This window comes from Platichthys flesus, chromosome 1 (genome assembly GCF_949316205.1).
Source record: "Platichthys flesus chromosome 1, fPlaFle2.1, whole genome shotgun sequence".
Taxonomy (NCBI): Eukaryota; Metazoa; Chordata; class Actinopteri; order Pleuronectiformes; family Pleuronectidae; genus Platichthys; species Platichthys flesus.
In genome coordinates this window covers 20,877,155-20,904,252 of record NC_084945.1, presented here as the reverse complement: position 1 = coordinate 20,904,252, position 27,098 = coordinate 20,877,155, and the positions used below count along the sequence as shown (strand labels likewise).

The 27,098-nt window shown below is 41.9% G+C and overlaps 1 protein-coding gene across 1 annotated transcript in view; it reads right to left on the bottom strand.

Annotated features, from left to right (window-relative positions):
• celf6 (CUGBP Elav-like family member 6) overlaps positions 1–24,425 on the bottom strand; it is a 135,749-nt gene extending 111,324 nt beyond the window's left edge. Inside the window, exons 1-2 of the mRNA XM_062388759.1 lie at positions 24,176–24,425; positions 13,342–13,424 (exon numbers count right to left, since the gene is read on the bottom strand). Of these exons, the coding sequence (XP_062244743.1) occupies positions 13,342–13,424; positions 24,176–24,425 (333 nt within the window). The remainder of the gene's footprint in view (positions 1–13,341; positions 13,425–24,175) is intronic.
• Between the last annotated feature and the right edge of the window lie 2,673 nt (positions 24,426–27,098).

Genomic DNA, 27,098 nt, shown 5'->3' with positions numbered 1-27,098 from the left:
GCCATCATTGTCAATCAGAGCAGATCAGGCTACCTACAGCTGAGTCCGCTCAACCCCACTCCCCCCTCCCCCCGCTGCCCCCAGCCAACCAGTCTCCCTGTACATGTCCATTACCAACAGCACCGTGCACGCTCCCGTCCGCAGCATCTTCCCCGTACATGCCCCAGCAGCATTGGCATCTTTTGTGCGAGTTTGCCTTAAATTGAGGTCCCCTCTTGGCATCTGTCTTGCTCAGTGACCACAAACACTTCCATCTTTGTTAGGAACTAATTTGCATATTTGAAGACTAAACTCTGTAACTGCTAATTACCAGCTCCCTTCTTGTACCTGCTTATGGCAAATACACGAGTGAAATTTAATTTTGATTAAAATTATCATCAAGGGAAAGGAAGCAAAGTGCTGCAATAATTCAGTTGTAAATATTCTAGCTTTACAACTGTTACTTTGCAATCACCATTTACAGTGCGTGTATCACAGGATCAGCAAATAGCTTTGTTTTAACTTTCAGCTGGTGCACATAAAGAAAGGAAGGAATGTTTCCAGCAATAAATGTTAGGGGTAATTTAAACTTGCTTTGTCGGCCATATTTTAGCACATTAACCCGTGGGTTGAATAAGAAAATAAAAACTGAATGTTTGTCATTTCGTAATGAAAAGTAATGTTAGTATTAGTCAATTAATTTTCAGCCAAATTTTAGTTTTTATTCTTAAATGTATCACTTTAAAAAAAAAAAATTGTCATTCTTCTTCTGTCCAATGCTTCCTTGAAAGGACAACAACCCTAAAGTGATATGTAAATCATTTTTTCCATGCTCTAAACACCATTTTTCTTTTAGTCTTACATATGTACTTAAAGCAATAACCTAAAGGACGGTCTCACACTCCAGCCCAATGTCACTCTCTTTCAGTCAGGCAGAGCCCATAACCTCCCATCTGTAATCGTGCTGGGAAACAAACCCATCTCAATAGTGTGCACACGGCGCATACACACACCCACCCACTCAATAATCAGCAGCTCTCATCTAGAGTGCAGGAATTTTCGGTTCACAGGCTCATCGCGATGGCAGCCACAAAGCAGGTACAACAAAGGAAGGAAAGAAAAAAATAAAATAGCACAAATCCCTTTTGGGCAGGTTTAATATTTTTAGACGAGGGCACTTTTATGTGGGGGCAGGTGTGCTCTGACTCCCTAATGCTGGAGTAATTGTAGATAATGGAGTTTTAAGGACAGCTGCTGATGCAGGTTTAAGTAGGATTTGGGTAGAGATTTATGGTGGAGGGAAAAAAGGGCGGACGGGCGGAAAAGTTGGTGAGGTACGAGTGCGAGGGAGTGAAGGAGGAGGTGGCAGAGGAGGTGTAGAGGTTAGGGGAGAAGGGCAGGGGCGGGGGGGGACGCCTCAGCTTATCCCAGCAAAGGTGAGAAGCAGGAGAAAAGGTAAAAAAAAAAAAAAAAGATACGGCTCTATCTTCTATCAGGAAAGAAAAGCTCTAGGATTGAGCACATAAAAAATATAACTCATTCGTAGTTTAGTGTGAAACGGAAGCCCGTCTGGCCCGGTGCTTTTTGAGAAAAGGGGGTTATAGAGGGCACAAGCTGGATGACTAATTGGGGAGGATATGAAATGAGGCTTGACTCAATCTACACCCTTGAATCAACTCTGCCCTACAGTATGCATCAAATGGGCTCCCTAAGTGGTACTTTTCCATTGATTATACTCCTTCCATGTTACGCTCCAACTCCTTGTTGGAGAAATTTGACAGAAAAAAGAGAGAGGAGGATCCGGAGGGGGCAGTTGAAATACCGGTCAATACTTAGCAAGGGGCAAACCAGAAAAGTAGGAAAGCAGAGAGTGAGTAATGTCATATAAACAGATATTCATGGGAGCGATCAAGAGCTAGAGAGAGAGAGGACAAGGTGTGTAAAAAGTGCATTTGGCGCGCCGTAAACGCAGCGGTGCGTGGCACTTCGCCTGGCATGGCACTCACACTTTATGAGGTGTGGAGGGGCCATCTCCCTCGCCTCTCTGCCCATTTTAATGATACAGTTTAAATGGAAAAGCTGGCGCTTCAGCCGGCACCAAGGACTCCACTCCCTCTACACACATACACGCACACACTCACACATCCACGCACGCTCACGCAAATATATACTTTTATACACATCAGTATGATCTCTGAAAGTTGAACTTTTTTTTTACAAATCAAGAACTGTAACTTCTCTTTTATTTCTATCCATCTATCTGTCTATCTATCTATCTATCTATCTATCTATCTATCTATCTATCTATCTATCTATCTATCTATCGATCTATCGATCTATCGATCTATCTATCTATCTATCTATCTATCTATCTACAATAGACATGCTGTACAGATGATCATAGGCTAGATTTAGAGCTGTGGATGAGACAGTGGAGCGACAGCGATGAAGGCAGGAGGTGAAACCGGTTGTCTGAGCTGTGAAGTCTCCTCAGATCTGCCCTGTGTGTCTGCCCACTGTACAGATAGCAGAGAAGATTCTTACCCACACCCCTCACCTATCACTGTAACCTCTGAGAGGAGAACATACCTCAGTAATGCAATATTGATCTGACAGTGTGTTGTGTGTCTATGTGCGTGTGTCTGTGCAAAAGGTGTGCAGGTATGTGTGTGTTTGGGTGAGATATGCTCTCACCAGCCCTGTGTACAAGTGTCTGAGCTGTGAGAACTTTGTTGATGTGTGTTCCATTGTTTGTGTGTGTGTGTGTATGTGTGTGTGAGGTTGCTATGAGAGGATGCATTAATAAGCGGGAGGAGAGGTGTTAGCCTTGGTGCTATTTCTGACACCTCCCTGTCAGAGCCTTCCTCTGCAGTGGCAGGCCCGACTGATCAGAAACTTGCGGGGGCCTGTGCACCCTCATTTCACCTCGTCTGTCTCACTACAGCCTGTCTACGATGTGACAATGTTATACGTGATTTACAATATTTACAGTTACGATTACCGAAGCTTATTTTACCAGGTGAGTAACAATTTTGAAAATTAGCCCTTTTCAGATATGCATTGCGCTACGTACATTTTCCCAAAATGTTACAGAGGAGCTGTACTTGAGGATGCACATATTCCAGAACATTTACGGCCAGCCCCCTAGTGGAATGTGTGGGAAATGTCTGAGTGAGTCCATGTGAAAATACTGTGGAAGCGTATTGCATTGAACCTCTTGGAAAAAAAAAAAAAAAAAAAAAATGTTTTTTTTTTTTCCTGTTTTCCCGAGATAAAGATAAAGATTAGTCATTTAGTTATATGGGGCAGCAGTGGTAACACCTTGTGGTTGACAGGCAACATTACAAAAGAAAATTGTGGATGATAACGTTTTGAGCTGCTCGTCTTATTAATAGAAACCTACTGACATAATTCATACAAGTCATGTTGGTCAGCTTTCCCTTGAATGGCAGCTATCGGTGGGTTGCTGCCGTCGCGGCTCGCTCTCATTAGCTCTACTGGAGGTGCTAGCGAGGTGCTACTAACGCCAGCTGAAGATGACACACTCGGGCTCGGACACCACACAACATTAAACGCTGTAAAGTCTTTCAGATCGACGCCGTGCTGCCTTAAATGTTTGCTGAGCTTCACACATGCATTGCACTGTGCCTTGTCGTCACTGTCTCTGACCGTTTGTCGCGGCTCATCTTAGCCACCTTAGCCATGCATGCTAAGTCGTGTGTACACAAATGGAAAGTGTTTCGTGTGCAGTAAAACTAAAATCCTAAGTGTAACTGCTCTGAGCTGCAATGGAGAAATAGAAACACAAAAAAATTGTTAGTAACTTTGGAAGGTCTCCAATTTTATTTTACTTTAGAAATGACTGAATACTACAATTTGAGCAGGAGCGAGAAATACCTTTTTCGGTGTTCATCGATTGACCTGTTTCATAACTGAGATGACAAACTGTGAAGGTATACCTGAAATGTACCAGCTACCGTTGTAGAATAACCATGACCCTGACTGATTAAGTCTTAGCCTGAGCATGACTTCTTATCCCACCAAAATCTGGACGCTGCCTGTAGTGAAGTTTAACAATCAATTAATCATTGATGGTCGATTGTTGCCAGAGGTACCGGCAGCATCTCGAAGCCTCGATGCTGGATTTTTTGGCAGTGAGACTCTCTGGCTGGTGCTCTGACTGTAAAGCTTTACTGCACAAAGGGCTTGATGGCACACAGACGTCCAGGCTGAACCTACTCCAGTGCGAACGGATAAAATAAAGTTGCACTCTGTAGTACAGCAAAGGCAGACAAACGTTCAGAGTGACAAAGAAAAACAACAAAAAGCAGAAGAGGTTTCGGGAAACATGGCCTTCATTTTGAGAAACATTTGAAATAGAGACTTACGAGTCTCTGTCACATTTTCAGACGCTCTGTGATTTTACTAAGAAATAAAAATGATATTTAGCTAAGTAGAAATTTCCAGGTCATTCCTTTTAAACCAAAGAATAAGAAAGAGATAACTGCCCTGAAGAAGCCAAGAATGCCTTTGCTTCAAAGGTATTACATTTTGGCTGGTAGATAAAAAGGAAGAAATAAGAACACACGAACACACCACACACACACACACACACGCACACACACGCAGAGTGTATATAGACTGACTCATAGAAGCCCAGAAACACCAGCTATTCCCAGTGCAATAAAACAGGCAGACTAACTAATGGTACCACCCACACGCTAAACATACTTTTTTTATTGCACACCACCTTCACAAACAAACAAACACACACACACACACACAAACACCTTCCTTGGTCCCAGCCCACTCATTGCTTGTTAGCTGCTCCATCGTGTGTGAGTGAGGGTTGGGTTTGTTTCGCCTTACTGCTCTGACACAGTCTGGCTGCTGCTTGCTGTATCTGCTCAGTGCACACCACCACCGACACTACTCCACTTAACAAACTCTTCTGATTACAGTTTGACTTTCTCGCCGTCTCCTTCTCTCCCTCCTGTCTTTAATCAGCATGTAAACAAGCGCAAGGTCATTTTCTTTCTTAAACAAAATGGGCGAGATAAGGGGAGCGCGCTGTAGTTAATCCTTTGGACACACTGATGGAGGAGTTTGTCCTGGTGATGCTCATTGGTTAATTATGCAAGAAAGTGTGTCCTCTCGTTCTCCGTCTCTCACTGTCTCTCTCTCTCTCTCATGATGACTCATCAGTTTTTTTCTTTCCTCTTTTGCTCTCTTTTCCTCCCTCCTTGGTTCTCTCCCCTAACCCGTGTTTCTGTCCGCTCCCAAAAAACGTTTGATCGCACGTTTTTTACAAGATACCATGTGTGTGTGCGTTTGTGTGATCCAGGTATTACTCATGCTGTTTGGGGGGCGGTCTATTTACATAGTCACATCATGGCTACTTGTCTTCCTCTAATGTTTGTGTGTGTATGTGTCACAACATGTGGAGATGATTCTTGAATCAGCACGACGGTTTACACTTGTCCCTGTGTGATTAACTGCAGAGTTGGTTAACTCTTCACCCCCCGTTTTATCTTTGAACAAATGCCTGCAGGTTGTCCTGCACGTCTTATGTCACTCCCTGAATGAATTGTTAGGTAGAGGAACGGATGGAAAGATGTGTATACAGACTACTTAAAGAGGAAAACATATCTGAGATGTAGAGAATGAGGTTGTATTAGACTAGGTGTCATATTGGAGGGGTAATATAAGATTAGCCTCTTGGCTGCGTTAAAATGAAGAATATAGCATATCTTGTTATGATTTACTTTGGTACTGGTTAAACAAACAACAAAATTATCATAAATAATAAAGATTGAGCAAGAAACTGTCTTCCCTGTAAAACAAAGAACTGCACAGACTTTGAGGATTGCTGCCCTTTTCTGTGGAGGAGGAAATGTTTTGTTGTGCTGGACTGTATTCTGTGTGATATTCATAGAGGGTTCGTTGGTTCTCAGGAAACAGTGAGTTTGGTTCTAGACTTTAGATCTGTGAGTGGTGAGCACAGTATTTATTTGTTAAAGAATGTAAATACTAATAATCTTGTAGTGTTTTGGCTTTTTTCTCATTAAATTACAACTATATTCTCGTAATTTTATGACTCAGATTTTGTAATATTACGACTTCATTCTGTGACAACATTATTTTTGAAATCTCATGTCTTCTTTATCATGTGGCAGTTGCGTCATAGAGTGGAAACAACAAGAAAGAAAAGTTTAGAAAAAAACTGTTTTCATTGTAACTGTCTAAGTAATGACAGCAGCCAACTCATTGCGAGATGTCAACTCCTGTTTCTATCTATTGAGACGTTACATCGTCTGAAACTAGATGAAGACGTCTCACAAAACTTTCAAAGAAGGTTTACGCACTGATCATCTCAATATGAGACGGATGGAAGTTTATTACTCTAATCAGCAGCATTTTTGATTATTTTGTTTAAAAGAAATTCAGCATCAAATATTAATTTTTTGTTTTGTTTTGGAGTTTCCCTCCCAGCTGTTATTTCCAAAACAGCCTGATCTTGATGCGACAGAAACTTTGATGTTTAATTGGTTTAGGAAATGTCATATTGCAACGTGCAGCTTAGTAGACAGCAAAGGGAAAAGACTGAAATCATAATTCTTGGAGGTGTGACAGCACCCGGGCCTCATTTCCATCCTTCTCCCACTATTTGTCAGCCTTCTCCTCTTCCCCAGTGAAGCAGCAATGTTAACAATGCTGTCCCCACATTTACCAGTTCTGCCTCATTACAGCTAAAGAAGTGGATAAATTAGTGCAAGAGAGCATGCACGGTGGGGTCCGACTCCACCTGTCAGCGAGGGGGAGATAGTGAATGTGTCGGTGTGGGGGAAGGGTGTAAGGGGGCTGCTTACAAGACACATTAAAACAAAACCAAGTCAGTGAGGCTGACGCACGGCAGACCGTTCAATGTTTTAGAATGACGGCATCTACGCAGAAAGGTTTTCACATTTTGTCAATCAAGGATTCCCTGTATTCATCATCTTAAAACTTGTATAACCTTCTTTTGTCTTTGTTTAATGATCATTATGAGTCGTTTTACAGGTTCAGCTTCTTGCTTTCAAACCTTTGCTTTTAGCACAGAGCACATCAGCATCAGCGATTTTTGAAAGTGCAGAAGTAATTTGGGATCTTATTTTGGAGAAAAACGCACAGTTTTGTTTTGTTTTTATGTTGGCTACTTTGTCCATAGAACAATCTTTCAATAAATCGTGAGGCTGAGGTTGCTTGACTCAAACAACCTGGGCCCCAGCCTGTTTTACTGTATTGCAGTATATCATTGAGATCTAAAGGACAAATGGGCCTTGGTTGTCGCCATCCTCTGAACACCAAAACTCTGCTGCCCCGCGGCCTTTGAGAAGCACCATCTCTCCTGCTCATATGCCTGGTGCCTCTGGCCTGCCATCTTTATGGGCTGGTTAAGAGCTCTCTCACAGACAACTGTGTGTGCCCATTCACAGTCACCCGTGGAAAACGCCGGGCCTTCCACAGTGTTCACCCGCCTGCCAGGATTAACATTTTGCACTCTCCAAGGTTGAAAATCCCATCAGATGGAACAAAATTAATTTTTGTACAATATTCAGGGCCACCAGCCACATAATAGAAGACAATGCCGAGTGCATCCCTCGATTGTGATTCCATTCACTCCCTAATCGGCAGGATGGCCGCGCACGGTGCAGCAGCGTAGTAAATGCTTTCATCCCAGGGGGATAAGAAAAACAATGGCCCTTTTTAATTTCTTTTCTAAAGCGGGCAACAAAAAGAAAATGATATAGACGTAATTGATGATGAAGGGAGCAGGGGGAGCCTCAGCAGAGGTCTCACGTCCAGTGCCCAGGCCTTTCGTTCTTCCTTTTTAGTTTTTTGCTTGATAATGGCAACTGCTCAGGGGCACGGGAGGTTGACAAATATGGCACGGAGGACAAATTGATCGGCAACAGAGCACAATTTGTCCCTTAAAAGAACGGGTAAAGTCCTGTGTGGCCTGAGTAATTAGTTTAACCTGCAGCATGTCTGTCCAGAAGTGGACCTGCTGTGGAGGAGCTTTGTGTGTCCTTTGATAACACTGTGACACACACACACACACACATACACACAACTGGATTACGCTTTATTTCCTACTTAATATATCAACTAGATAAATGAGAATAAAGGAAGGGGATCGGTTAAGTAACCACCTCACAAGTTGGAAGTCAGTGAAGAGGAGTTACTCCTCAGTGACTAAAAATCAGCTTTAATAAAGGGCTAAATTTAATTGATAAACTGAGAACGTATTCCATGAAATGATGTGTGACTTAATGTTTGGGTTATTTTTAGGGGGAACAAATACGGGTTGCTTTCTGTCTGCATGTACTGAGCCCCAGACAAAGACATATGGCAGGTCCAAGATGGCCACATCTGTGATGCGATGCAGAGAGAGGGTGTCGAGAACACAGATGCACTGGTCCATGGCAGAGTGCTTAGTGACACATAATACTAGTGTTGCACAATGTCCCCCCTGACCCATTTTTGTGTGACACATGCTGAAGTCAATTTACTGCACTTTTTTAATGCACAGAAGAGGAAGACGAAGAAAAAAGGAGGCCCAAGCATTCTTGCAACTCCCTTTGGCGAGAGCTGAAACCTTTAAGCTTACCTGCTCAAATTGGACAAGAAACACTTGAGAAGGTAGGAGTTGGTTACTGTCTCTCCCCTACCTATCTTCTTCTTTGCTGCGCTTGGCTGCCTTGTCATTTATACAGGGTCAGGTGCTGGGCTGCTGGTGCTCTCACTCAGAAAACCAAGGAATCTGGATCCCTCCACAGAAAACCATCTGGGTAAATGACAAGTACGGTTGTGGCGCCATCGCACACTCAGCACATTCCTCACAGAGAGGGTGGAAAACGAGAGTGGGGGAGTGAAAGTGGTACAGATTGATGATGAGAGAAGACGTTGGGGAAAGGGTAGGAAGAGGAGAACGGCCCGAGTGAATGAGAGACAAAGAGAAGCTGGATCTTTCCTTCTTTTTTTTCTACCTTGGAAATTTTAATTGGCTTTTGGGCTTCACTAGCACCCAATTAGCATGCTTTTTACATGCGAACACCAAGAGCTAATTGGCCTGAGAGGAGAGAGCAGCACGATCCAGAAAGGAGAGAGAGCAGTATTCATTTGAAGATCTGCGGCTCCAGTAGCAGCAGGCTGGGAGGCTATTTGGCAAACAGTTGGAAATAACATTGTGGTTCTGCGACTGCACATATTATTTATTCTTTCTTTCTTTCTTTCTTTCTTTCTTTCTTTCTTTCTTTCTTTCTTCAAACAATCTCTGTCCACACAAGCATTTTGGCTCTGGATCAGTTGGAATCCCAGTCCATCCAACGCACCTGAAAACACATATCAAGTTACCACTCACAGTGAGTGCTACAATAATAGCTTGTCTCCTACACATTATCAGTTGTATCCTTTTAAAATGCAGAACTGCAAAGACAACAGGGTCAGCAATGCTTGTAATTGATTATCCATGTGGTTTTCTACACTAGCAGCCGAGGCTAATGCCGGGGGTTGTCATGTGATCAGGGCGTCATGGCCATAAAGACCCAATCAGCAAGCGGTTGTGAGTGTCTACGTCATTGTTTTTAAACATCTCTGTTTTGAGTAATGAGGAGACCAGGCATATCCATAGTAGAGTGTGTTTTCTAAACAAACACATATTGGTATATATAGAGAGAGAGAGGTGTGTGTGGTCTTCACAACTGTGTGATCATCAATTTAGCTGGTCTACACAAACTGTCCTGAGGTAGAAGGTGAGAGCGAATGGATCGTGCAGAAGCTACAATTTGGCTCAGGTCTGTGTGTTAACATCCCAGGTATTAATCAGATCCAGGGAGAAATCATTCATGGGCATGACCTAACCTGTCCCCATACAGCACCACACTGCCCTACATTGGGGAATATGCTGATAGTGCACATAAACACATCAACAACTACGAGCTCACTGAGGGCAAGAGGCTGAATCTCTGATTACATTTACGGTACAAACTGTAGCAGCAGGATCTGATGCACAGGACATAAAGAGCTCATTATGCTCTTTACATGCAATTAATCAAACAATGTAAACAAAGCCCGCCTCATCCACAGCAGACAGAGCCAGATTCCCTGGTGGCAATTCAGATGCGGTACACGCAGTACAAGATTTAGTAAATAAAGGGGATGTGAATTATGAGAGGTATGAGACTCGCAGCCAATCTGGAGATGATGTAAGAGTCGTAGCTTCCTGCTGAGACCTCACACTCTCTCACACACTCATACATATTTCTGTCTCCTCTCTATCACACTGTTCTGCCCTGTTCCTTTTTGTGAAATACACACATTGCGTTAAAAGGAAACAATAAAATACTGCACTAGTAGAAATACACTCTGAGGGAGATACTCAGGAGGCTACACATGTTCCTTTCGATTCAATTCACGAGTTGCAGAAAGTGTACTTTTTATTTGAATGGTCAATTTCAAGATTGAGCTTAAACTTTTCAAGGTGTTCATGTAAAAATCTTTAATTCATCCGAATCAAATCATTTTTATTGTGTTATAACAGCACCTACATTCACTTTGGGTTTTTAGATAACCTGAATCTATGAATAAGCTACCGTGCTACATTTTATGCCATATATACAATACCTCTTCAGTACACAACATATCGTATCATTTTGTTGCTGTTCATGAACAAGCAAAAGTGTCGTGAGCCATGAAGAGACAACAGGAGTTTCAAGTCTCCTGTTGTCAGATACAGCTGCACTGACAGTGTGCACATGTCGGAGAGCCAACCACTCGATCTTACGTGAAATCATTATTTCTCTATATCTCCACAATGTGTATGTGTGTCCTGTTAGATGCTGAGGATGTTCTTACTTTTTCCACACCTGCAAACCATTCTGCTGCACATAGACAACAAAAACTGTAAACACAACATTGTGAAGCTTTTATCAACTCTCTCTGCAAAGATTACTTTCCTTTTGACACATGTCGTCCAAGACAGGCCGTAATCACACCGTCTCCAGCACACCAAAGTCAATTGGTCAAAATGACAATGGTTCATCAAACTCGCATACACCTTCTTTCCCACTCCACTTAAAGTTTGTATGAATTGTTTTGATGTACCGTATGAATCCATCAGGGTGGTAGCGTGGTGTTACTCCCCCGCTGGTCATTTTGAGTAAACTTTGTTTTCACCTGGGCCCTCCTGAATGGAAGGACAGAGTGGACCCTCATCTTAGTGTGGGCATGCATGTGTGACCTGAACGAGAGTGCAGTTCCTCAGCGAACACGTAAAGTATGGTCAGCCAGCGCTTTGGCTGGAGAAGCCAAATTGGCCATAGTTATGAATGATTGTTTGTGTCTGTATGTCAATATATATGAGACAGCCTGTGGAACGCCATCCAATGTAAACTGGGATTGGATCTAGCCCCCCTCCTCCCACTCTAAAAAGCTAAAAGTGGATTGTGTGGATCCAACCTGGCAGTTAAATATGTAATCTGCAATCTTACCCTAAAAACTATGATTAACTAACGGATGACGCCTTCATTTATAAATCTGGGTAAAAGGTTTAGTTTGGCTTTACCCAGATTATTGTTTGGGCAGTGTTTGTATTATTTAGTTCGTCCCATATTTTATTCTCACTTTGTCTCTTTTTATCTCCTTCTGATAGAAAGATGTTGATATTTTTTGAATAGCCGATGTCTCATCGTTTAGAGAAAATGTGTCTTTAAGTTTCTTGACAGGCACACTGCACAGTCGTGTCCACAGTGCTGGCAGCATTATGCGAGCGAGCATCTCAACCCTTCAGGCCATGACAGTGACAATGAGGCTTGTCCAGAAGTGTCACCTCTCCCAGTCTTTGTCTGTCTCTCCCTTTCTCCCATTCACATTGTTTTCTCTCTCCTCTCTCTCCCCCTCTTTCTCCCCCTCTCAGAGAGACAGAACATCTATATTAGCCTTCTGTATGCAGGCTGTGCTCAGCCGGAGATTGCAGGCCTGACCCCTCGCTGTGAGCTCTACAGGGGAAATGTTTACCCAAGCCCCACGGAACATGCCATTAACCTCTTTCCAGATAGAAGACAAACAAGAATGTGGGCAATAAAGCGAGTGAACACCTATCCAGGACCATCACGACAATCATCTCATTATGGAGCTGGGGGAGGTGTAACGAAGCAGGGAGCCTGATCTCCCAGGAACTCTTTTGCCACAGTGTGCCAGTGTGCTTGACATTCAGTGAAGTGCAAACAACATATTAACACAACAATAAGGAACAATATGAAGCTCCGCAACTCCATCACCTGCCTTTGCCACCTCTTTCTTCGCAAACCATTCCCTATCACAACTCTTCTCTTTCCTACCAATCGCTTCCCTCCCTTTTTCTCTCTGTTCCTCGGGCTCCGCTTAAAGCCCCAACCTGAGAGGATGTCTTGGTACGTTGTGAAAGAAAAGCAGGGGTGGAGGGGGCCAGTAAGGAGCTTGGGCACTGGAGCAGCTTCTCCTTCTCAGAGACCCGCAGGGGTAATTCAATCACACCTCGATAATTCCCCTGATGTGGGAGACGAATCCACCCTCATACACATCAAGCACAGATAGACACCACAAGCTCACGCTCATCCCAGATTGAGGGTCTCCTCCTGGGTGGGCTTAAGAGCTATGTGTTACCTGTGTTGTTTGAAGAGGCCATTAAATTAATTGAAAAAGTTACCTCCTCACTAAAGGCAAATGGCAGAAGACGTGCGGGGGAGAAAACCGGGGAGAGAATTAAAACAAAAACACCAGATGGTGACATACATGGTAAAAATGATTGTTTATACTTACTGTTTGATTATACGTGATAATGAGAGTGGGATTCCTCAAGGCAATTAGTGTCTGCAGCAGCCATATTGTGAGAGGACAGGGGAAGGACGGCATTGGCTGCTATGAGGGAGCGCTTATCAAATATCTCCTACGGGGTGATTAGTGTAATAAGACACTGCAAGGTGAGATAGGCCACTCACTCTCTTCTGTGTAGAGGTGTGTGGGGGTGTGTGTGTTTGTGTGTGTGTGTGTGTGTGCGTGTTTGTTTGCGTGTTTGGAGTGAACAAAAAAAGGAGGGTAAAAGAGGGAGACCGCAGAAATGTGAGTGACTGTTTCCATCTGTTTCCAAATCTGTGTCTTAATGTAAACTGTGTCGCCATGTGCATCAATGTGCAACAGTTTGTGTGCATGTGTACGTGTATGTGTATGTGTGTGTGTGTGTGTGTGAGAGAGCAACTGTTATATAACTTCTATGTTAATGTAGATCCCCTGGTTGCCCCGGGGGCTTTGGCCTATGACAGAGGGCAGATCGGGGGCACTTACCCCTGGCAGAGTCTTCTGTTCATGGAGGGCGCTCTGGGCCTTCAGTGCTGACTCTCTGGCACAGTATGTTAGAAAGGCACATCCTACAGGGAGACATGAGAGACAAAGGGTCATTCAACCAGACAATAGTTATAAAACAACTACACATCATCATTAATGATAAAAAAGAAAGATAAAGTAGAACGAAAATCTGGCGACTGAGAATTTAGGGTTGTGCCAAAAGGTACAAGTTCATTTGAATGTCATTATGATACTGTAATCTAAAGGATTTTAGATTTAATATCCATAATATTAAGAATGTAAAAATACTGATTATAAAGGAAAAAGTACAAGCCATATTAAGTATATGAATGGACAGACGTGAATATGAAACTCATTTAAATTAAGTCAAGTCAAAGTTTATTCATATAGCACATTTAAAACAAACTGAACAGACTTAAATGTAAATACAATACTATTTAAATGTTTAAAAGCAGAGAATGAATAAAACATACAAAAGCAATACAAAGTCAAACATCATAAATGATTGCACAGTAACAAATGAAATCAATGTCTCAAAGTGGATGTGAAGGCAGCCTCACACCTCTCTCCCCCTGGCTGTTTGTTCAGAGATTACATTACATTACATTACATGACATTACATTACATGTCATTTGGCTGAAGCTTTTGTCCAAAGTGACTTACAATTAGTACACTCAACATTTATGAGGGGCCATTTAGGGGTTCAGTATCTCGCCAAGGACACTTCGGCATGCAGATGGGAGAGATGAAGCGTCGTCTTCCAGAAACCACATTGGAGCCTTCCAAACGATCCCAGAGATTTGTGACATCACTGAACTTATTCCAATCTACACAAGGCCATCATATAAGACTAACTGGAGTTTTACAAGCTATTGCCAAAAACATGTATTATATTACAATGGAATTCATACACTGTGCTGACAGCTGGAATGTGGCACTCTGAAGTTAATAGCTCTATACTCTCCAAGAAAATAACTGGCTGGTTAGATTAAAATCGTACTCATTCTTTCCAAAAAATTAATACAGCTTCAGATTAGATTTACTGGTCTTGTGCATACCATCATTCTTTAGCCTCTCAGAATAAAACATTTGCCAAAGACCTTGTATTTTTATTATTATTATTATTATTTGTCATCTTATTCTTTCTATTAATCTATTGATTTTAATATAGTAATATTACATAAGCAAAGTAGAACAGAAGAACATAAACATAGTGGTGTGATCTTGGAGGAGGACTTTGAACAGAGGGGTCATGGAAAATGCTTTCTCACTCCAGCTTCTTGTTTTCATCGTGTAAAACCCTTTATGCTTCTTTCTAATGAGTTGTTGAACAGGACACTGGAGAGAAAAGTCAAACAGCATGCTCATGTTTTCACTGCCAACATATTAATAAAGCTCTGCTGATGAGCTGAAACGGTATCATCTCTGGAGACTTTTCTTTAAGTTGGAAAAATTGAGGAAAGCAAAATGAATATGCATCAGTAAATAAGTCGGCTTTCATTACAGACTGAGTGGTTGCTGTGTTACGTGCTTGGCAGCGTTGACAGTGGGTGACCCCGTTCAGAAGAGGTTTTGCACTATGCAGCATAATTTCCCATTACTACATGTCACACCTGCTGCCAAGGATTCCCACGGGAAGACACACACAGACACACACACACACATACACACACACACACACAGACAAAACCCGGCATGCAGCACATAGCACCCATCAACCCCGAGACCCAGCGGCACACTCTGGCGCTCGGCCAAGAGAGCTCCCATTCACGACAACCTTCAACCTCCTCCACAACTAGGCAGTTACTCAAGAGGAAAAATCACCTAAATGACAATGATGAAACAGCGTGTCACACAGCAAAGCAGAAAAGTTTGGGGGCCTGGGGTGACACTCTTCATCCTTTGTGACATTACAAAACTGTGGGACATGAACCAAGGCCCCGGGGGGCCATGTCCTAGCAAAAACTGGAATTGTAGGCTATTGCTGACATTCTGCTACTGCCATACAAGGTCTTTTTTATATATCATGTCATCTTGCTGCTTTGGCAGTGATTTTATATATATTAGTAAGATGTCATCACATGATTTTACGTGGTGTTAGTTTATAAACATAAATCAGTACAAAACTAATACAGGAGCAATGGCGATTTACCAGTTAAAGTTTTTGGGCCATAGTCCTTCTAGGAAAGTTGATCTAGACCACAGACTGTATATAAAGATGGACAACACTTCTCTGAGAACTGCCCATATCGACAAATTCAGCCCAGATATATCCCAGAGAGGAACAAAGTCATCTTGCGCCAATGTCCTCATTCTGCAGAGTAGCGACAATGTGACGGAGTTAGGTAGCATCAAATAAATAATAAAAATAAAAATTAATTAACATGTGTTTTGAGTTATTGGTCCATGTCCAATCCACAAACATGGTAGGGGTGGGGTTTATGAAATACACTGCAGCCAGCCAGCAGGGAGCGATGGAGAGCTTTGGCTTCACTTTTGGGGAGCACTCATTTTGTCAATCTTTAGATAGAGTATTTCTTAGTCTTTCTCATTTGGAATGAAGGAATTTTATGATTTCTCAAATTTATTGGGGTGAAAACCCTCCAGCTAAGTTTGACCTTTTATTTCCCTGCCCGTCTTCTTCCCTCTTGTGAGTTGTTTGTCTATGTTTCGTTTTGTCATGGCTCCGGCTGTCCCTCCAATTCACCTGCACACCTGAGCCACACTGTCCAATACGTCCTGAAGCATTAGAACCGGTTCATCTATCAAGACTCTGCCAGATCTTCAGACACCGTCAGTGGTAGACACGCTCCACTTGATCTTGAACTTTGAAGTTCATACTCTTCTTCAGCCTATTCTGGTTTTTGCAAAAAACCTAATACCTGAAATTTCTGCCACGCTCTGCTGATCACTTCACTCAGATGCCTGCTTGTTCCGCTGCCTGTCCAGGTTGGACTTTGGAAACTGGATCTCTGAAACTCTCTCCTATACCAGAACCTTGATCCTGACAATCAGCAAACCTGTTCACAGTCAGATAAGTTTTAATTAAGGACCTGAAAAGTTATTTTGTCTCATCTGCCTTATTTTTCCTTTAGACTCCAGCATTTTCCTGAAACCTCACAATTAAAAAATAAATCTTTTCACTATTTTTCTTTTGTTGTTTACTTTCAAGCACTATGCCTAAAAACAGTTGATGTACTTGTTCCTTATGAAGTTTTAAACTTTACACCACCAAGTTCTTTTAGGATTCATATTTTACATGCAAAAACTCTCCATAAACCAGCGCTTTATGAAGCAGTTAACATCAGTTTCACCTTGAGCAACTACATCATTTAAGTAGCACTTATATATTAATCATATAAAAATAAAACCACACATAATGTAAGCCATTCTGTATAATGAGTACTTTTAATTGCCGTACTTTGCAGAACATTTACTTTTAATGGAGTACTTTGCTACTTTTACTTGGCCTAAATACAGATCCAACACTGACTCGGTTGTTCCAGACACACACTCTCAAAGCCAATGGCACTGCATCTGAAACAAGGGAAGCAACATCCACCCACTGCATATGTTGTCCTGTTGCTTCAAGAAAAATGGCATGTATCTACCTACTAATTCCATAAATGTCTCTCATGTTTGTCTGTCTGTATATGCAATGCATCTTGAGCTAACTTAATCTTATTTGCTTTACACATGACACATGTATTGTAAATTACCAAAACGATTGCAGTGCTGATTTGTGGTACGATTTAGACACACGATACGTTCATAATAAAATGACATAAATGTCATAAACAGACAACCAGCAAGCCATAGCAGTCAACCAGGATGAGGCAGCTCAGTCTATGGATTGAGTTTAACAAGTCTTCTTCTACATCCTCTGATAATTTACAACAGTGCCTGTATACTGGGTCAAACCTTAGGTCCAATCTCCCACCAAATCATTTAGATAATTTAATTTATTTCACCATATCAGGCTGACACATTCACTCTGAATTTCAATCTGAATATCCCACGGGATTATTAAAGTATCCATCTATCTATCTACATTCACAAGTGCTGATCTCTGTCATTGCAACAACATTCATGGAATCACCTTCTCTTTGGCAAGTTGGATTCAAAGTAAGAACACAACATTTACTTTAATCACAGATCTTTTATTTTGAATAGTTGAAAATTTGGGTTGATTGGTTCACAGTAAATCATTCAACTTATATACAGACTCCCCAGATTGTGTAATAAAGCAAATTCAGTTTTATTTTAGGAGAAACATTGACTAAAAAATCTGATAAACCAGGTAGGATGAGCACAACGTCTTCAACTTCACTCTGCACCATATACTGTTTATATAAAGCTCCGCAAACGATCACTAAAGAAGCATATTGTAGAACTGTTTGAGGAGGACTCACTAATGACAAGCAATAATTCAGAAGTATCTCCGGAGCTTTAACACAGGCCAAGAGAAAAGTCCACTCCAAGCAGGCAGCTTGAGAACGGGCACTGGACCTGAGAGTTTAAATGACAGATTTTCTGTGCATTGCAGCCTTTATATATTCAGACCGGCAAGATGAATGCCTCTGCCTCCTTGTGGTGGTGGAAAATCAGCAGGAGTTTAAGAAAGCTTCATATCCGACACTGTGGGCTCAAGGGACATGAAGCCCAGAGGAGCCGGTGATTGAGAGAGCGAGTTTAGGAACAGATGAGCATTCAGAATGAAGAACATGAGAAGAGGCACAGTGATATAATGTGAGGAGGGAACAGGGACGTAGCAGCTGGTAGAAAGTTAGGGCTGTCATCTTAAATTTTAGGGTCGGTTAATTGGCATGGGATTACATTCATATTACACATTATCATTGTTTTCCCCTCAGTATGCAACCGTGCAAAATTGCAAGAACATTCAGCTTGTAAAGCAGCAGAAAGTGCAAACTGATTTCTGGGTTAGCAAAATAAATTTAACAAAATAATGTTAATTGTAAAATAAAAGACATGGTGTTCTGTGTGATGTGTAGTGATCTAAAGCAAGATCTCTTAACTGTAATGTCAAGTACACACTATTTGTAGTGATAAATACAAAAAACATGGTAAAATTAAATGCTTAAGTTAATGAAGCTGATGTTCTTAAGATTGGAGGATGAGTTGAATGTGAGAAGAAGAAATTAGGAGGTGAAAGTGGACAAGGTTCTGAAACCAGGACTGAGCTCTGGTGGGGGTTGAACAGAAGGACTGTTGGCGTCCTGTGATGAGCAGGTTAAGTGGGATGAAAATAATACTTTGGTAATCAGAGACAATTTAAGACACTATAATTTCAGCAATGGAAAAAGGTTTAGCAAATTATATTTTAGAGAAAATGAAAAAGTAAACCCTGCAAACTGGTTCAAAGACAGAAGCAGGAAATGTGTTGCTGGGTTTGCGAGACACGTTCCGGGTAATTACTTAAATAACTTTTCCCCCTGTAACGCTTCTTCTTACAATTTGTTTTAAAATGGAAATTAGTATGTGCTCACAATTACATGCATCCAGGCATTAAAAGTAAATTGTGCTTTTTAAAGCATCAGGTACCTGTAATTGAAATAACTTTAGAGAACATTTGTATAAAATTTGAATTCATTAGAAGGGAATTCATGGATCATGAGCAATTTGCTCGCCTTTGCTCTCTTCACACATGTCTGATCCCAGAATGTTCATTAAACCAGGAAAAGGATGCACATTAAAATTCAGGCACGCTAAAAAAAAGATGTAAAACAACAGGATGCTGCAGCCTGTGATGGACTGACCCCCCCACGGGTACTGAGACAAATACGATGTGAGGATTCAGCCAGCGCTTCATGTTTCATGTTAACCATGATGTTACCTGCAGAGCCTCTCTCAGTCGTTCTATCCATCTCCACTCGGAGTGGGCTGCTCAGCTGTCTGCTTCACACACAGCCCCCTCTCTAATGATCAAACAGGTTTCCTGTAGACTTAAACTACACCTGTCACTCAACTTACACAAACTGTCAGTCACTGCCCCATGCGTCCTCTGTAACACTCACCCGGTGGATAAAACCCTACAGAAGCATGGATCTGTAACTCAGTGGTCATTACTATAAGTCAACAGAATTGAATTCAACAAAGAAACTGTCTGCAAAGCGTCAGGACAGCTTCAAAGATTTGTTGTTACAGCCTATGAGTCGATTGCGAGTAGATATTAGTGCCCTGCTGAGGTTTACTTTTGACATGTCAGAGCCCGTGAGGGGTTTTTATGTCAAATTGTCTGTCTATTTATAGGCAGTTACACTGCATGGACCTACAGAGGGGGAGCAGAATGGATGAAGATATTTAACAAACTCTTTGTATCTCTTCCTCCTGGCTGTGTGCTGCGGCTCAGTGTCCCACCTCTCAGCATCAGAGACGGATTGATAGATTACGCGACTCAAGCAATAGATTTGCCCCCCGCCAACATTCAGCATGTCTGAACAATGCACGCGCTCTGGCACCGACGCTAAGTATTATGATAATGTAGTGCTCGCCGAAATGATGGATGTTAAACAGCACGACCTGGCTGCAGCACACAACGAGGAGCGTCGTGCCCGCCAGTAGTGTCAAGTCATCCCACGCATAGTCTAAGGCTCCCTGACGACCCACAAACTATCAAAGCCACATTAAAGGCAACAGTGTTGAACAACTCCAAGGTGGGATGTAATCATTGGTTTAAGGAAACAAATAAAACGATTTTCTCTCTGAAACGATTCACGGTTTGACGCGTACAGGAATAAATGTAATTCCCCAGATATTCAGACAAGTCCCTGGGGGGAGCTCAGATGCCCAAAGTAGGAATTCACAAAAAAACGTGTGTTCAAACTCATGCGGCACGGTCCACAGGAATTAGCTGTGAGCAAACATGGCATATTTTGATCTGCTCTTAATTGTGGTGCGGTTCTGTGTCACGGGTCTGTGGAAAAGATTATGCTACAAATCATCTATTACATAATTTTTTTACTAACTGATACCTACAGCCATATACATCATCTGTGTGGAACAAATCAAACCGTTCTCAGCCACAAACTCAGTTTAAAGAGGCATATGGAAGTGGTAGTCAGACCAAATTTACAGCACCGCACTAAATCTTTATGAACTTTCTTTTTTCCTTTCTTAAGGGATAGTCGATCCAAGCTATATCATCCCCCCATTCTTCTGTTGTCCTGCTGTGAAAAACGTCTCTGTTGCTTTTTATCGTAAAAAAGTGAATTGACTGTGTGATAATGCTGCAACATTAGATGCCTCCCAGGCCTTTGACATAATAGCCAACCACTATCCGATGGCACATTACACATTTTTTTGTGAAGCGAATAGAAATGAAACTACTTTTTAAACCACAATGTAATAGATAATCTATGGACGAAATATTATTACCAACTTTATTTCGTGTAGAGTCGCAGGAAATGACTAAACATTGTTGATGATGGTTCCACAGCTACAACCCTGTGCAGATTAATACCATTCATCCAGGCAGTGCAACATCGGGTTATAATGAAACTACCCACAGGCCTGTAGCTGCAGATAAAGAAGCCTCATCACTGATACAAGGGATTTCTATGGTGAGTCTTCCACATGTGACCCCGACATGTGACCAACCCAGAGGAATTCAAACGTCCACGCTTCACCACCAATCATCATCATTTGATACATGGTTGTTAATTTACATATCTAGCAGACACATAACTATTAGCATACATTATAATAGGAGTCATGCTTTTGACCACCTGTTGAATTTGCACTCTCCCTTCAGCAGCTCTGTTGTTCTGCTCTGTTGAAAAGGTGCGACTCTCTAGCTGCTAAATGCTCCATCGGCTGGTCCCTAATGCTCCACTGTAGCTCGGCACTACATGACTTTCTGTCATCAGTGAAAACAATCAAACTGAAAACCAACACAATGAGCTGGAAGATGCTTCAAAGCTCATCCGGCCGATTCTCTGTGGTTCCATCACAATGATCAATTATATAAAATGATTTTATTCCATAAACCTGTGTAATAAATAATCATACCTGAAAGCTGAAGCAGAGGAGAGTCTTTGATTTCCGAGGTATCGACAGTGATATAGTGATATAGAACCTTTAACCGGAGAGAACCTGATCGTGTTCTGCGTTCAGCCACAAGTCAAATGGGAATTGTTAGATATCCCCTTTGTCCACAACACAACCGTGTCCCAGCTCTGCAGCTACAGCAGTCGAACGTCCTGAATCATCGGTTCAAATACAGCAAACAGATACATACTGAAGAAATTAGACTAGGTTTTTACATCACAAAAGAGGGTGATAATATTCACCAGCATCATGAGACCCAATGTAATTATTCATGATTTACAGTTTGTTCCTATAAACACTATCATTGTAAATATTATATTTCTGTTTAGTTAAGTGGACTTGTGTAAAACTTGATATAAAACATAAATTACAATTTAATTTAAAAGTTGTAGACTACATCTAATTATATGGGAGACACAGTGAGTTGTTTACAAGAGAATTCACTTTGAATAAATGTGCAGCATTTAGAAGTCAGAGTTAAGTAAGTGATTCATTTTACCTTCACTTCCCCTACAGAAGCTTTCCTCTGTTTCAGACTGGTCTCTCAGTCCGTGTTTTAAACTGCTCTCCTTGACTGACACAGCTAATGAATGCACTCTACCTACTTATGTTTTGTTAACGACACTAATCCCATTTCCTTACTCTTGTCCCTTCTTGCTTCAGTCTACAGGTATCATGCATGGATGCGGCAGGAGGCATGTACATGGTTTAGGTGAGTGGCCAATAAGAAAAACTCATCCATATAATGCATTTGTGAAATCGTATTAAAAGTGCATGCCTGTGCTCCCAAAGTGACTTTGAATGTTATGCGGGATGAAGTGGGCATACTGCATACATCAGAGTGGCCTTGGTGGAGGATGATTTGAGCGGGCACACTGTCTGGCTTTGGAACAGGATTATCCTTCCCGAGGCAACCATCCTCCAGAGTGTTGACATTCAGGGATGGTTGAGGACAGGCGTAAACAACATGAACATCAGAAATATTGTTTTAATCGATCACCGGGCGCCAAGGAGGAACGCTGGGAAGACGAGGAGCGTGTTGAGCACCAGCAACTGATGGCTGGAGGAACAGGTGGTGCACGGAGACCTGCAGGGCTGTGTGCACGCACAGGAAAGTAATGCTGAGCCCGACACTCCTTTCCCCCGCAACAGTGCTTTACTCCTGCTGATCGATGAGATCATGAACTGTAGCCACTGACTTACATATCATACATAATTTGCCTGCACTGTAAATGCATCTTTTTTTACTGAGGGCGAGCTGATTGTGAAGTCAACGCCGCTAATGCTTGTGTGCAAATCTGAACTTTTGTTATGTGTGTGTGTGTGTGATTCGAAATTAATAAAAGGATAGAAACTAAAGTCTGCAAAATACCATAAGTCACAATATATATATATATATATATATATATATATATATATATATATATATATATATGTGTGTGTTTGTTTTTTTAATAAAGCAAAGCATTTTAACTGGTAATAAAACAAAATAAAAAATCTGCAGCTCAAGACAGCTTGCTTATAATGAGACAGATAATACAGGAAATGTGAACTTATTTTGGATTTTGGGCTAAATTATTATCGTTAATTTTAATAATGATATTAAAAAAATTGCTTGCAGTTATATTTCGATAATACTACGCCCATAATAGAATAAGATAAAACACTTATAGAAAATGAATAATAGATAAACATCTTAATTCAATCGTTTTCTTTTAAAATATGTCATTATATCTATGCTACTGTATAAATAAATCGGTTGTAGCAGTTTCTGTTGTGGAAACGAAAATCGAATAAATGTAGAAGTGCGTAAAGTAACAGAGCTGGAATTCTGGACCTGGTCTTTTATTTTGTAGCTAAAACATCCTCCAGCCCTATAACCACACTCTGACATCCATTATTACAACTATCATTTATAATGATAGCTATTGAAGTGATCGATCCCTGATTATCACTGGCCTGTCTGACTAATTACTAAGTGAACACAGCTCCCCGGACGTTTTAGACAATGGGTATGTGTGTGTGTGTGTGTGAAGTGAGGGGTGGCATGGGGGGGGGGGTGCATGCTGGATCTCAGCCTCCTCTACTATCCTGCTTTGTACTTCCTGACTGCAACCCGCCCACGGAGCAGCAGCATCACAATACAGATGCCATGCACATAGTATTTTCCAGCGCTAATGACGTCTGAGAGCGTGCACGCTGCATATTAGCCCGCTGAAAAGGTCAAAGCAGCACTACAGCACCACGTTAATCACCGGTGCTGATTGCCCTGATAATGGTTTTGCATTTTCCGCTCCCCTGAAAGCATTTGATTTCTCTGCGACTATATGTACAGCGGCAAATGGACTGGAAGGAGAGCAGGAAGGGGCTGCTTCTTTTTCTTCTAAGTTGTGATGAAATGTGTGCAGCTGCAGAAATAACACAGCAGCCCACCGTGCCTGTCCCGCCCCCCTTTAAACCGGGATGCTCGGCAGCCACATGATCGTCAATGTAAACACACAAAGGCGTTTTCAGCTGTAGTATTCACGTGGACGGGCTGGACCATCAAGCCTGCAGCTCGGGAGGCAGTGCCCCTCCACGTGTGCTCCCTCCCACGCTTCATGTATATGGCTGTGCATGTGTGTGTGTCCCAAACATCTGCAAATTACACACTTGTCCTGCGCCCTTCCCCTGAACTGGGACGTTTATGCCCCTCTTTCTTCTAAAGGTGCATAAAAGTAACATATCCCGAATAAAAAGAACCAACCTTTATGCATTCCCGTGAACCTGTCTTTCAGTACAGTGAGTTCGTATATCTTTCCGAATTCCTCAAACAGCGGTTTCAGGTCTTTTTCCTCCAGGTTTCGGGGGATCTGGCCGATGAAAAGCTTGATGGCGTCGTGGTCCTTCATTGGAATAGTGTTCTGGCCGATGGTGAGCCCGTTCATCCTGCCGGCGCTGTTCGTGGTGCTGAATCCATTCTCCTGCTGCACTCCGTTTGCAGTGACTGTAGCCATCTTTCCTCAATGGGCCGGCGGGCTGCTCTCTCCCTCTCTCTCGCTCTCTCACTCTCTAACTCTCTCTCTCTGTCTCTCTCTCTCTCTCTCTCTCTCTCTCTCTCTCTCTCTCTCCCTCTCTCTGTACTTATAACTGCACAGCGCACACTGCACCCCCTCCCTTATATTTCCCCTCTTCTCTTCCACACTCCTCCTCCGCCTCTCCCTCCCTACAACTCCTCTTTCCCCTCTTGTTTTTGAAAATCAACCTTATTTATTTATTTTCTCATATCTTTTGTGTTTTCATTTCTTTTTTTTCTTTTTTAAGTGACCCCCCCCCCCCCCCCCCCCTCTCCACTTTCCACTCTCCACTCAGCCTGCCACTTCACACTGTGACGTCAGGTCGTACTGTTGGTGAGTAGGCCCCGCCCACCTATCCCATATTTGCATAATGAGCGCGTGAGACTGGGATGGCTGAGGGCCCCATAGGGTAGAGTAAGAAAGCAAACATTTGTGTAGAGCAGAGAGAGCTCGGGACGTTCAAATGGTGTGAAGGCTGCATCTGCTCCCACTGTTGTGTGAGGTCATTTAGGTTTGTTAGAGCAACGAGGCAAAATGTGGATGGAATAGTAGCTTTAATAATAAACAATCTGTATTTATAAAGCGCTTTTCTAGTCATGATGGCCACTCAGAGTGCTTTAGAGTTCATCTTTACATTCACCCATTCACACAGCACAGCTTTGTCTATGAGAAGCTTCAGTATCTTGCCCAAGGACAATATTGCGATGACTGGGAGCGAACCGTAGATCTTCTGGTTAGTGGACGACCGCTCGAACCCTCTGAGCCACAGCCATCTAGCTCATTTAATCCTAACCACTATATAGAAGCTCAATATTAATAGATTTTTATGGTTATGCAAATTAACTGGAATAAATTGTGGTTCAAGAGAATGTATATGCTTCTATTCTGATTAATAATTTTATTTTCAATTCTTAGATACTGTACACTGATGTACAGTTTGTAGACCATGTTACAATGAAGCCCTGTCATTATAACACAGGGGCGGCTGTAGCTCAGAAGGTAAAACGTTTTGTCCACTGAGCATGGGTCTGTGGTTCAATCCAAGTGTCCTCCATTCTGTGTGTTGAAGTGTCTTTGAGTAAGCTACTAAACCCTTGCAGTGTGAGTGATATGGTAAAGAAAGTGCTGCAAATAGATGCACTGAATGTGTTCTAAAGGCACACATTGTAAAGGTACAAAAATGCATACATGTGGCACAGTGGGCATAAAAACATCCCTGTCAGATGTTGAGAAATGAAACTGGTGTAGGTCCTGAAGACCTGAGTTATGAAAGCCACATCTGTGAAGTCTTGTAGAAATGTTCTCTGTAGCACTGGATCTGAATTCTGGTCCTCAGAGTCCTGCTGGTCTTTCACTCTAACCATGTAAAAGGGAACTACTTAACACCTGGGATGGAAAAGGTGAATGCTATTAACTACCTTAGAGGATAGATACTCGATCCCCACTGCTCTGTGCTCACATGGTCTGATGCAGGTCACACAGAAATATGACACACTTTTAAAAGAAAACACTTTCAGCAATAAGTTGTAACAATACAATTATCATTCAAATGTTAGAATTGGTTGTAATAAAAGACATTCGAAATATATATATCGATATAGTATATGCTATAATGAAATGGAGAAAAAAAATGAAAACCATCAAGTGTCTCAGAAATGGATTGGGCTCCTGTATCCCTCCATTCTATGTTTGATGATGATGGTGATGAGAGAGTGGTCCAACGACTCCAAATTTGCCATCAGTGTTAAAACAAAAGGCTTTGATTAAGAGGCTGAAACACCTGATGACACTAAAGTACATCTATTAGGACGTGTCCCTAACATTCACTGGTGGTTTCTAACATCTGCTAACATCAACTGGTGGCATTTTAAATAGGGCATCATACATACAATGGATATTCTCCATCTTGTCATACGTTCACTGGGGCAGCTTTTGACTCTGTTTCCTGTGACAGTAGGTATAGTTAAAAAGACGCCACATGGCTTTCATAGAATTACCATACAACCCACTAACCATATTTCAAAATCAGGGGCCATTAAGGGGCCCCAATTTATACCGAGGGTAGCCAATTATATGTCCAGCATCCATTCCTGATTCAGTGAGGTGCACATTAAATGATTCCCTGTTTACTGTTAGCTCTGTAGCTTTAAGCAAAGCCACATCATTGAATATACTGGATACTGAAAATTGTCCTTGTTCAAGGACATTGTGTTCAAATCAAAGATGAAACTTTTCCGCCCAAGAAGTTGTCATATTTATTACTGTATTGTTGGTACATTTGTTTACCAAAAAACCAGACGATTGGCAGGACACGCCCACTTCGGGGGCCAATCAGATTTCGGCTGGGGGCTAGTGCCTCCTTGGCCCTTTCCCTGGATCCACCTCTTTCAGCATTAACAATGAGTGAATGATCATTGCTAATTGCTAATATTACACACAGAGACACCAACAAGTGAAAGATATCATGTAACAGAAGTTTGCAACAGTTTTTTCAAAGGTTCACTATGCTACAGAGCTTATTCATGAATTTATATGTTCTATAGTCGTAGGGCTTAGCCGCTTTCTTTTAAATGAATGACTTAAAAAGAAAATGAAAGCCTGGTCAGGTGCTCA